The sequence below is a fragment of the Coregonus lavaretus genome (assembly GCF_964263955.1).
Source record: "Coregonus lavaretus genome assembly, chromosome: 25".
NCBI classification, from domain to species: domain Eukaryota; kingdom Metazoa; phylum Chordata; class Actinopteri; order Salmoniformes; family Salmonidae; genus Coregonus; species Coregonus lavaretus.
This window is the reverse complement of record NC_140012.1, coordinates 35444137-35457128: the sequence shown is the minus strand read 5'-3', so window position 1 is coordinate 35457128 and position 12992 is coordinate 35444137. Positions and strand designations below refer to the sequence as shown.

Genomic DNA, 12992 nt, shown 5'->3' with positions numbered 1-12992 from the left:
GCTCTCCAAGGATGACAGGGACGCGATTGTAGACCTACACAAGGCTGGAATGGGCTACAAGACCATCGCCAAGCAGCTTGGTGAGAAGGTGACAACAGTTGGTGCGATTTATTCGCAAATGGAAGAAACACAAAATAACTGTCAATGCTAAACTTGGCGATCTCTGGTCGAGGTTAGCCTGAGGTGGGAACTCTGGAAAAAGCAACCGATGAAAAGGCTGAGGCTCTGTTCTCTATTCTGCTGGTCAGCCTGGTGGTGACTTGGACCGGTGATGAGTTATTGAAGGGGAAGAAGGCCACTTTGACTGCAGTATGTCACGTCGCGAGTTCTCAATAGAACCCTCTAGCTGCTCTCCCTCGTAGGAGTGGTGTGTGGATGTGTGTGTGGTAGTCTGTGCCTTGACTCTTCGCCATAGTAGTTGTAATCGTTGAGATATTGTGGCAGGTGATTCAGTCGGCGCAGACGGACCACATCTTGTGGAGGATCTTCTCTGTTAACTGGCATCCTTGGGCTCTAGTACTCACTGTTGTATCCTGCTCGTAAGGACCATGAACAATATGGGTAGGGTTGTAGAGAATCGAAGGACCATGAATGTAATAAGAAACCTTAGGTGCTGGCTTAAGGCCGGTAGCAACCACTACAGAATGTCCGGTCAGAACAATGATAAGGCGGATGTCCAGCTTAAGGGGGGTTTAATGGAAGAAAATGTCCACATTCACACATCACACACACATCTGACTACTCATGGTTCAGATAACTGAGAATCCTATCCAGTGAGAACTGACATTAATTATGGTTCTGAAAGGAAAGAGGATAAAGAACTTACGCAAGAGCACTGCTATAATAGGAAAAAAAGTCTGTACAAGCTAGCTCAGGTAAAGTACAACAGCACATGCTATACACTACAGCAGGCTTAAGTCCTAGTCACATGGCAATAACCTACACAGGCTAGGGAACTTGTAGACATTCTAAACATAGGTAAATGTACTAAATAAACAGTACAAGAGTGTAGGTACATCTACATAACATAAACGGCATGAGCAATTTACACCAATAGAAATAGTCTAGCAGCACCACAAATGACTAATGCTAAAACAGCTAACATCGCTAATAGGCATGCTAAATACCGACGCGTTCTGATCGAGAAATGCTAACGCTAGCGAGCTAGCTAACAAGCTCAATATAAATAGTAATTATAAACAATAGGCAATCTTTAGCTCCGTAAACAACAAGGCTGAAAGATCTAAGGCACTTACTTGTAGATGCACGCACAATAAAATGTCAGACGGCAAAGGAAATGTCCACAATAAGGAAAAGGTAGCAGCAGGGTAAAGGGTGGTGCTCGTCAGGATGGAAAGCACAACTGAAATTATCTGACTTCTGCCGTGCTTGGGGTCCTTCTGAACGTCCCTGATTAGCAAACATGTATTGACTGGCGTGACCTTAACCAATAAGAAATTAAATTAGTTAGGACCTGCTGAATGGGGGCAGAACTGCTCGTCTAAAAACACCAATAGAGTGTGCTAGAACAGCTGACTGAAGCTGTCTGTTTTAACACCTACTGGAACAAACTAATAAATGCTATTGTGTTATAAAAAAAAACATGTTACCTTCATAAACACAACCAAATGATAATTTTTGTAATAGCATATATGACATTTATTAATTACACTGTTAGAATGTTGCAGTCAGAATGACTGACTGCTCATTAGCTTGAAGGGGGGTCCCTCGAGGTCCAGCGGTTCTAGTGTTAAAGTGTGGAATTACCCTACAGTAAATGTAAACAAACAATGTATAGCCTCAAAACACAGTTAAAACTATAGATCTCATATCATTGATGGTCAGTCCTTGCATCCATAGCTCTGTCTATGAAGTTGAGGGGTTACATTTCTCCAGCACCATCCCTTAGCCTTTGCTTTGTTTTAACTGCGTAGAATTGTGAAAGTAGTAAAATGTGAACCCCCATAACCCATTGTCCAGGATCTGTCTGCCTGGCAGCCCTCTGTGGAGGTACAAAGCCTACACAGCACTGCTACTGTTGGGGGAGCTGAAGGAAGCCGCCAGATGTCTGGTATGGTACCCTATTACCTATATAGCAAATATGGTACCATTCCATTACCTATGTAGTGCAATAATCATGTTTACCTTATATTCGTGAAAGACTGGCTGGGGAGTGGGGATGTGAACACTGAAAGCCCACCACAGCCCATTATCCTGTCTGTCTGTCTGTCTGGCCCTCAGTGGTCATACACAGCACTGCTATTGAAATAGAAGAACTTCTACTGTTGGAGCAAGTGGAGGCTTCATCCCGGAAGGCTCCAGACCAGACCGGCGTCCTAGTCAAACCACTTGTCATCAGTCAGATGTGCCTAGAGCAGACAGTCAGTCTGGCTGCTGCAGCAGCATCGCCTCTGCAGTTAAAGGGATAGTTCAACGTTTTGGCAATTAAGCCATTTTTTCTACTTACCCAGGTAAGATGAACTCATGGATACCATTTGTATGTCTCTGTCTTCAGTTTGAAGGTAGTTTATCGAGCCATTGCAAACTCTTATAGCGTCAGCATGCTTCAGTTCGGCTGGCGCCGAACCGAACGAGTGTGCTCGCATACTCCCTTAAATGACCTTTGCTTGAAAAACAAGAAAAAAGCTGCAACAGTACTGTTTGTCAATTTTTTTTAGATGTCGTGGCCAGAATACGCTTCCTCAAAATAGTCAGAATTAATCGAAGATAACTCAAGAAATCTGTCATTAATTTGGATGTTTTTGCTGAAGAGATCTTAGTCATGCAATTTTATGCATGACTAACTGTTTGGTGCAGTATTTTTCAATGAATAAATGTGCATTAAAATGAATCGTCTCTCGTTGAATGACAAATATTTAATTGAAGAATCATTGATGAAGGGGTGTAGACTTTGGCTCCGAACTTCGGCTTGCCTCCAAGAAAAAGGTGTGCCCGAACAGTCCAAAGCAAACAAAAACATCAGAAAATGTTGTCATAATGTATGCACGAACTCTACCGAAATGTTTCGGCTGGGAAGCATGCGGACGCCTTTAGGGATGCGCTTCTCTCCTTTCATGAACGATTCGATACCTCTAGATGCATGGGCTACGGTACATTTTAGTTTGAAACGATTCAGTGCGATTTGGTTTAATTAGGGGAACAAATTGATGCGATTCGATACAATGCCGTTTCTTTTGTTGCATGAACACATCTAACATTTTAAACTAATATCTGCTGCTGATGGGAGCTCAGGAGCTGGGCTTCTGAGCTGGATCTGTCTGAGATTACTCCTCTGAGCTGTGTGTGTGTGTGTGTGTGTGTAGGCACCTGAGTTGAGACTTTGGGCAGATTAGGGGTGGTGGAAATGTATGCTTTTTGACCCCCCCCACACACACACACACACACTTTTTTATCTGAAATCACCATCACCCACTGATTAACTTGTCATTTTTGCAGATTGAAAATGTTTTGAGCTAGTATTATGTCAATATTTATATTTAGAACAGCTGTCTCTCGCACTGTGCACACAGTTATCTGACAGTCATACACGGTTATAAAAGTTTGATATACCACTGAACTGAAAGATGACACCTCTTATCTGTTGTGACTGAATTGATGAATTTTCGGAATAAAACGATGACTAAAAAACATTAGTGAACTGGGGATTGGTAATGTTTAAATCGCTTTTCTGACCGAAGAATGCATAATTTGAATCGGTTTAGGCTCCCACAGACCGATGCACTCATATCTTAAACATTTGTACAGGGACCGATGTCAATTGGTGAATCGTTACATCCCTACTAATTCCAGTAATTTACATATCATTTTCCAGTTTTTTTCTCTGACCACACCCCTCATCACCTCCACAGGACGTTTTTCATTGCAGATACTAGATTAGTTTCCATAGAATCCCCACTAAAAATAACCCAACTCTTTTCCCACAGGCAGGTCAATCCATCAAAAGATGGTTCGAGGCATCAGAGATGCGAGGTGGAAGACTTTTGGGACGAGCCCAGCGAGGAAGAGGAAGCTCTGTACGGCACGTCTCCCCCCTACACCCCCCGGCATTTGAAACGCATGTCGGGGAAACACCAGAAGAACAGCCAGGCCAGGTCGGCTGGACGCTCCCCGGCTGGACGCTCTCCTTGCAAGAGTAAGTTAGGGGATAAGATGGAGGCAGTGGTCACAGAGTCCGAGGTAGAGAGGACAGGGGTGCGTAGTGTCGTAAACATGTCAGGCAAACACCATAGAAACAGTCAGTGCAGGTCGTCTTGACGCTCCCCCGCTGGAAGGTCTCCTAACAAGGGTAATCTAAACCTAATCTACCTGTTAATGCCAATTTATACCCTACGTAGACTGACCCTACAGAGTGTAGCGCAGTTTTGTTTTTCGTCACAAGAGGCGGGTCCTATTAGTGTGCTCCGACATTCGACATACTCCTGTGCCACATGAAAATATTAACACGCCGTATCATTCATTGAGTAGCTGTGGGTCAGTGTTGTGTAGCCTTGATCTGATCTATAGGCTATGCATCAAAGTAGCCTATTTTGCATTGATAAGCAAATATAATCCCAGCGACTATTCAAACAACATTGTATCTTTATTAGAATAACTAGTGATTCCAGGCTATTTGTAAAAACCGTTGCGAGATGTGCTTTTTCTCTGCGACCTAAACATGACATTCTATAAGCTAATACGTTCAAGCAGCATATTAAACTGGGATAATGTTGTAGGTTACACTGGCAAGTAAAGAATATTTGCAAAGGCATATTATTTAATTATAAATCTTCTTATTTCACATGGGGAGATGTGGGAAGCTAAAAGGCTAGCTTGCTTGCTGTTTTTAGTCAGCTAGCTAGCAAGCTGCTAGCGGAGTAGTCTACAGCCAACTGGCAGGCACAGAATGAGGTAATGTAAAACAAACCTAAACTTTCATTACATGTAGCTATTATTCAAATATACAGTTGGTTTTCATTGAAATTAGCTAACAGTGGTGATATTTTAAACGTGATTCTTCTCTGCTTTTACCACAAATGGGAAGACGACAAGAAGGAAATCTCTGCTATCGCCCCCTTGTGTATGTTGCTATTCGGGTGTCTAGGAACACATGGACTGGTGAGGGTATCATGTTACAAAAAGCTCCAAAAAATCTGAATCCACTCAAGAACACGCACATAGATCTAAATATGTTTAGGGTAACTGTAAATAATATTTGGTGGTGTGTAATGAGGAGCAACCAGATGCTGCACTTGAGACATTTATGAAATTGCTTATTCCAGTTACTAATAAGAAAATGACAGGAAAAATGGTAAATCCCCTTGGATTGATGAGGAATTGAAAAATTGTGTGGTTGAGAGGGATAAGGCAAAAGGAATGACAAATAAGTCTGTCTGCACAACCGATTGGCAAACGTACTGCAAATTGAGAAATCATGTGACTAAACTGAATAAAAATAAGAAACTATACTATGAAACAAAGATGAATGATAGTTAAAAGTTTTGGAGCACCTGAAATGAAAATGTGGGCAAAAAGGCAAACTCAGCTCCATCATTCATTGAATCAGATGGCTCATTCATCACAAAACCCACTGATATTGCCAACTACCTTAATGTTTTTTTAATTGGCAAGATTAGCAAACGTAGGCATGACATGCCAGCAAGAAACGCTGTCACCACATCCAAGTATAACTGATTAAATTATGAAAGACAATCATTGTAATTTTGAATTATGTAAAGTGAGTGTGGAAGAGGTGAAATGGTTATTGTTGTCTATCAACAATGACAAGCCACTGGGGTCTGACAACTTGGATGGGAAATTACTGAGGATAATAGCGGACGATATTGCCACTCCTATTTGCCATATCTTCAATCTAAGCCTACTAGAAAGTGTGTGCCATCAGGCCTGGAGGGAAGCAAAATTAATTATGCTACCCAAGAATAGTAAAGCCCCCTTTACTGGCTCATATAGCCGACCAATCAGCCTGTTACCAACCCTTAGTAAACTTTTGGGAAAAATTGTGTTTGACCAGATAAAATGCTATTTTACTGTGAACAAATTGACAGCAGACTTTCAGCACGCTTCTAGGGAAGGACATTCAACAAGCACCGCACTTACACAAATGACTGACTGCTTTAGAGAAATTGATGATAAACGATTGTGGGAGCTGTTTTGTTAGTCTTCAGTGTGTCTTTTGACATTATCAATCATAGTGTGCTGCTGGAAAAACATGTGTTTATGGCTTTACACACCCTGTTATATTGTGGATAAAGAGTTACCTGTCTAACAGAACAGAGGGTGTTCTTTCATGGAAGCCTTCAACATAATCCAGGTAGAATCAGGAATTCCGCAGGGCAGCTGTCTAGGCCCCCCCCCCCCCCCCCCTTTTTAATGTATTTATCTTTACTAATGACATGCCACTGGCTTTGAGTAAAGCCAGTGTGTCTATGTATGCGGATGACTCAACACTATACACGTCAGCTACTACAGCGAGAGGTGCAGTTTCAGAATGGGTGGCAAGAAATAAATTAGTCCTAAATATTTCAAACTTAAAGCCTTGTGTTTGAGACAAATCATTCACTAAACCCTCCACATTATTTTAATCTTGTAATAAATAATGTGGAAATTGAGCAAGTTGAGGTGACTAAACTGCTTGGAGTAACCCTGGATTGTAAAAACCCTGTCATGGTCAAAACATGTTGATAAAACAGTAGCTAAGATGGGGAGGAGTCTGTCCATAATAAAGCGCTACTCTGCCTTTTTAACAACACTATCAACAAGGTAGGTCCTACAGGCCCTAGTTTTGTCGCACCTGAACTACTGTTCAGTCGTGTGGTCAGGTGCCACAAAGAGGGACCTCTGAAAATTACAATTGGCTCAAAACAGGGCAGCACGGCTGGCACTTAAAAGTACACGGAGAGCTAACATTAATATGTATGTAAATCTCTCATGGCTCAAAGTGGAGGAGAGATTGACTTCATCACTACATGTTTTTGTTAGAAGTGTTGACATGCTGAATGCACAGAGGTGTCTGTTTTTAAACTAGTAGCACACAGCTCGGACACCCATGCATACCCCACAAGACATGCCACCAGAGGGCTCTTCACAATCCCCAAGTCAAGAACAGACTATGGGAGGCGCACAGTACTACGTAGAACCATGGCTACATGGAACTCTATTCCACATCAGGTAACTGATGCAAGCAGTAGAATCAGATTTTTTGATAAATAATAGATTAAAAATACACCTTATGGCACAGCGGGGACTGAAGAGACACACAGGCACAGACACATGCTTACACATAAGACACGCACTCTACACACATGTACACATGGATTTTGTATTGTAGAGTAGTGGCCTGAGGGAACACACGTAATGAGTTGTGAAAAGGGTAATGAAATGTAAAGTAATGTATATAACTGCCTTAATGTTGCTGGACCCCAGGAAGAGTAGCTGCTGTCTTGGCAGCAGCTAATGGGGATCCTTAATAAATACAAACCAACTTAGTGGCCAATGTTTGGAATGAGCAAGTAGCAGTGAGTAAAGTAACCACAGCATGTAGATTTTCTTGAGGGGAAAGGTTCTGTTATTGTATTGGTTAGAATAAGTATTGATTTTTCCTCTCTCATTCTGTATCTCAGTAGACAATCAGCCAGCCCCCTCCAGTCCATCCCAGCCCCAGAGAGAGAGGGAGCCCAACCCTAACCCCAACAGGCCCAGAGAGGGGGCCGAGCGAGACCGAGAGAAAGACCCCCACCTCCACCCCCCAGAGGCTGAGCAACATAACTACAAGCTGGGCAAGAAACAGACCGACCCTTCTGAGGGGATCCAAGTAAACATAAACAAACAAGTAAACAAACAAACCGAGGAGCAACAACACAACTACAAGCAGGGTAAAAAACAACGCGCCACCCTGCGCTCCACCGAGAGAGACCACAAGAAGACCTTTGAAGGTTCCTTCGTGCTGGACCCGCTCTCCAAGACCTCCAGCCCCTTCGGTGGAGGCTCAGCCCTCAACATGGACCCCAGGAAACCCTACCTATCGCTGGGCTGCGGCAGCGGCAAGCTCCTGGTCACTATGCCCCACCCCATGGCCCACCGCACCCACCGCCAGACCTCAAGGACAGACTGCCCTGCAGATAGACTCAAGTTCTTTGAGACGCTGAGGTTGTTATTGAAGCTGACTTCCATGTCGTCCAAGAAGAAGGAAAAGGAGCAGCGCGGTCTGGAGAACACTGCCTTCATGGGCCAGAACAACGAGGTAGCTATGGATTGACTTATGGATTGATTAATGCTATCTTATGGTGATGTATATCATGTATAGCAGTTTTATATGTGTGCTGACTCGCTCTCTCTCCATCCCTCCCTCTCTCCAGGTGGTGTGGCTGGAGCTCCAGGCGTGGCACGCGAGACGCTCCGTCAACGACCAGGATGTGTTCCTGTTCACGGCTCGTCAAGCAATCCCAGACATCATCAACGAGGTGCTCCACTTCAAGGTCAACTACCACAGCCTGAGCCCCAGCACTGTGGGCCTGGGACAACTGAGCCTGGGGGTAGGAGGACCAAGTATGGGTGGAGCCCAGAGGACTCTAGTGTTAACAGAACCAGGCTGTGGAGGCCCAAGCCAGGGGCCCAAACAGAGAACTTCAAACCAGGCCTCAGAGACTGTTTCTGGGCAGGAGAGGGACTCCAACCAGCCTGCTGCTGTTGGCGCTCCAAAGACTAACCATAACCACGTTGCTTCAGTCGACCCATGGGGCTTCAGCGCCTGCCCCTCGGCGGTAGACGCAGCGGCTCCCCTGGGCTCCGGGGCGGGGTGCAGGGAGCACCTCCAGCGCCAGCGGCTGGCCTTCGAGCAGGTTAAACGGGTGATGGAGCTACTGGAGTCGGTGGAGGCGTTGTACCCGTCCCTGCAGACCCTCCAGAAGGACTATGAGAAGTACGCAGCCAGGGACTTCCAGGGCAGGGTGCAGGCACTCTGTCTCTGGCTCAACATCACACAGGTAAGGACTGGATTGATTGACCGAAAGGAGGGTTTACACACATTCAAAATAACAGGAGAGGGACAGTAGAATGCAAAGAAAAGCGCAGTAAGCAGTCACAGTAACTTTATAAATAAATTACCTTTGGGGTCAGCAAAACAGCGGACATTCCCTTTTTTGTGACAACCGCTGATGTAAAAATTGCTTTAAAAGTACATTCAAAGAAATAACAGGAGCTGGACAGTAGTAGAGATCCAATGCATGGAGAAATGGTAATGTCCTCTCACTAGCAAAACAATGAGCTATTTTCTGTCATCTGTGTTCCTGGGTGGCTTACTTGGTAGAACATTGCGATTGCAACACTAGGATCCTGCTGGGGCAACTAATACGAAAATGTAACCATTATGAGTACTGTAAATCGCTTTGTATGAAAGCGTCTACTAAATGGTATTTGTTATTATACGGAGGGAGGATGTGAGGATTCAATTAAATATTATTGCGGTTAGTATGAAAAAAATGTATGCACTCACTAACTGTAAGTCGCTCTGGATAAGAGCGTCTGCTAAATGACAAAAATGTAAATGTAAATGTAATTATATTTTCACTTAGGATCTGAACCAGAAACTTCGTGTTATGGCGACTGTCCTCGGCCTCCGGGACCTTTCCCGTATCGGCTGGCCCGTCTTCGAGATCCCCTCGCCACGCTGTTCCCGCGGCAATGACGAGGAAGACGAGGATGAAGAAGACGAGGAGAACGACTCCACGGCAACCTTCACCGCCGGTGACAGCGATGGGGAGGACAGGGACCTAGCGGGGGAGGAGGGGGAAACTGGTGAGCCCAGAGGGGGCGAAACGACAGGTGAGCCGGGAGAGGGACAAGGTGAACTCTCCCCCTCTTTGACTCCTAAATTCACCCGGTTACTACTATCTGAGGATGAATTTCTCCCAGCGGCCGGGACAGGGACTATGGAAGTGGTATCGGGGGGAACAGGGACAGGAGGGATGTACTGCCCTACAGCCATCTTCAGACCCTTCGTAGATAAGGCCTTGAAACAGATGGGGCTGAGGAAACTGATCCTGAGACTACACAAGCTGATGGACCCCTCCCTCCAGAGGTCCCGGGCAGCTCTGCTCAGCCACACGCCTGCACAGGAGGTAAGAGAGAGCTGTCATATGGTTTTATATAGGAGAAGGTTACATATGAACATCCAATGTCTTTGAGCAGGTGATGGATTTCAAATGATAAAAAGGATATTAGAGGGAGAGACTCTGCACATTGCAATTGATGTTCCTATGTCAGTTTTTCTCAAACTCTGTCCTGTGGACCCCAAGGGGTGCACGTTTTGGTCTTTGCCCTAGCACTACACAGCTGATTCAAATAACAGGGGTTGCGTTAGAGTTCAGAAATGTGCATTTTCATAATGCAGACTTTCAAAAAATCTGCATTTTAAACCATTTAATCTGTGTTTTATATTGAAGGTCAAGTGTTTTTTTTTGCTTCAATAGAGTAATCGGGGGCATGCAACTATAGTTTTCCTTCACAGAAAATACATGAGTGCAACACATTCGGCAGAAAATATCAGATGACAACAGCAGTTCAACGCTATTTGGCTAGCAGCCACAAGTAAATGAGCTTAATGAAAAAGCAAGGTATTTTTTGCAGTAATGATGCCAGCTACGTTTCCTAATGTTTTGCTTGAAGTTAATCTGGCATTTTACCAGAGAACTAGGCTGGCTACACTGAGAAAAGTACTGGAGAAAAGTAGCTGATAGATGAGAATTCAGAAATGGGCATTCTGAGTGGAGAAGTGCAACTGAAGCACAAAATTAGTCTGATGCTGAGCAGAAATTACAATAAGAAGCATTTTAAATCTGTGTTTACAAAACACAGCAAGATATCTCTTATGCGTTTTTATATTTTTTGTTGTGAAAAACACATTTTTCTCATGACCAACGCTGTCCTATGTGGTTAATTGTTGACATGACAACTTCTTCCACTATGTTTCGAGACCCGATGAAGACCTGAGGGGTCGAAAGGTTGTCGCCAATAATCCACATGGAAGCTTAGATTGCAGTGTGTCGAGTCTCTATCATTTGTCTAATATGGCGGGGTTTTCAAACCTCTCCAGAGTCAACAGGCGTTCCATGTATTTGATCTATTCCAGAGCTAGCACACCTGATTCAAGCCCTTGATAAGGTGAATCATGTTAGCTAGTTAAAGGATACAACAATATTGTGAAATGTATGGGGGTCCCCGAGCAGTGGTTTGAAAACCCCTGTAATATGGATTTCACACGATCATGCCCAACCGAACCATAAAGTGCAGGCTCAGATATTTTGTTTTCACAATGTATTTTTCATCACAGTTCCAGCAACTATGGTGGGATGCATAACTAGTCCAGCCCAGTACAGCTCAGCTTAGCTTGGTTTGGCTCTGTGTTTTTGGATAGTTTGTTCACAGAGCTGCACTGTGGCTATTGTGAGGTTGCAAAATGAGAGGGAAGTGCTTGATACATGATATGCACCTTGAAAATAACCATCATAAATTGGATTGTACAGGCCTATATGCATTTTAATCATGAAGGGCTTAATGGAGCTTGTTCTTGTTTACTTTCTGTCAAATTGAAGGCTAGTTACATTTTGGATAGCAAATATGAATGCAAATCATGCAATGTTTATTTTTTTACAGTTTCACAAATTAACTTAATTCATATATAAATACAGTTAAATTGATTTCCAACTAAGCTGCCACTGTACTGCATGGTGCTTTCCTGATAATTTGCCATTTCAAAGTCCTCCTGACTAGTCCATGTGTTATACTAGCTCAGTGCCCTTTCTCAGCCGTGGTCATGTGTAGAGACACAGTGAGCACACAAAACCACCCATACACATACAGGATGACTGAGTCACCATCCCTGGGGCCCTAGGAGGGAAGGCTTGGTCTCCTCTTCCCCTCGCTGAGGTTGTCATTTATCTGTGTGCTGATTTGAGAAAACAAAGTTCACCACATACTCAACTTGTAAACAGCAAGATACAGTAAGGGAAAAAAGTATTTGATCCCCTGCTGATTTTGTACGTTTGCCCACTGACAAAGACATGATCAGTCTATAATTTTAATGGTAGGTTTATTTGAACAGTGAGAGACAGAATAACAACAAAAAAATCCAGAAAAACACATGTCAAAAATGTTATAAATTGATTTGCATTTTAATGAGGGAAATAAGTATTTGACCCCTCTGCTAAACATTACTTAGTACTTGGTGGCAAAACCCTTGTTGGCAATCACAGAGGTCAGATGTTTCTTGCAGTTGGCCACCAGGTTTGCACACATCTCAGGAGGGATTTTGTTCCATTCCTCTTTGCAGATCTTCTCCAAGTCATAAAGGTTTCGAGGCTGACGTTTGGCAACTCGAACCTTCAGCTCCCTCCACAGATTTTCTATGGGATTAAGGTCTGGAGACTGGCTAGGCCACTCCAGGACCTTAATGTGCTTCTTCTTGAGCCACTCCTTTGTTGCCTTGGCCGTGTGTTTTGGGTCATTGTCATGCTGGAATACCCATCCACGACCCATGTTCAATGCCCTGGCTGAGGGAAGGAGGTTCTCACCCAAGATTTGACGGTACATGGCCCCGTCCATCGTCCCTTTGATGCGGTGAAGTAGTCCTGTCCCCTTAGCAAAAAAACACACCTAAAGCATAATGTTTCCACCTCTATGTTTGACGGTGGGGATGGTGTTCTTGGGGTCATAGGCAGCATTCCTCCTCCTCCAAACACGCCGAGTTGAGTTGATGCCAAAGAGCTCGATTTTGGTCTCATCTGACCACAACACTTTCACCCAGTTCTCCTCTGAATCATTCAGATGTTCATTGGCAAACTTCAGACGGCCCTGTATATATGCTGCAGGATTTCAGTCCTTCGCGGCGTAGTGTGTTACCAATTGTTTTCTTGGTGACTATGGTCCCAGCTGCCTTGAGATCATTGACAAGATCCTCTCGTGTAGTTCTGGGCTGATTC

The 12992-nt window shown here is 44.0% G+C and overlaps 1 protein-coding gene across 1 annotated transcript in view; it reads left to right on the top strand.

The window, feature by feature from the left end:
- Window positions 1-12992, top strand: part of map3k4 (mitogen-activated protein kinase kinase kinase 4) — a 90296-nt gene that overhangs the window by 38076 nt on the left and 39228 nt on the right. The window contains exons 2-5 of the mRNA XM_084142334.1: window positions 3945-4153; window positions 7638-8257; window positions 8373-8999; window positions 9588-10133. Coding sequence (XP_083998460.1) covers window positions 3945-4153; window positions 7638-8257; window positions 8373-8999; window positions 9588-10133 — 2002 coding nt within the window. The remainder of the gene's footprint in view (window positions 1-3944; window positions 4154-7637; window positions 8258-8372; window positions 9000-9587; window positions 10134-12992) is intronic.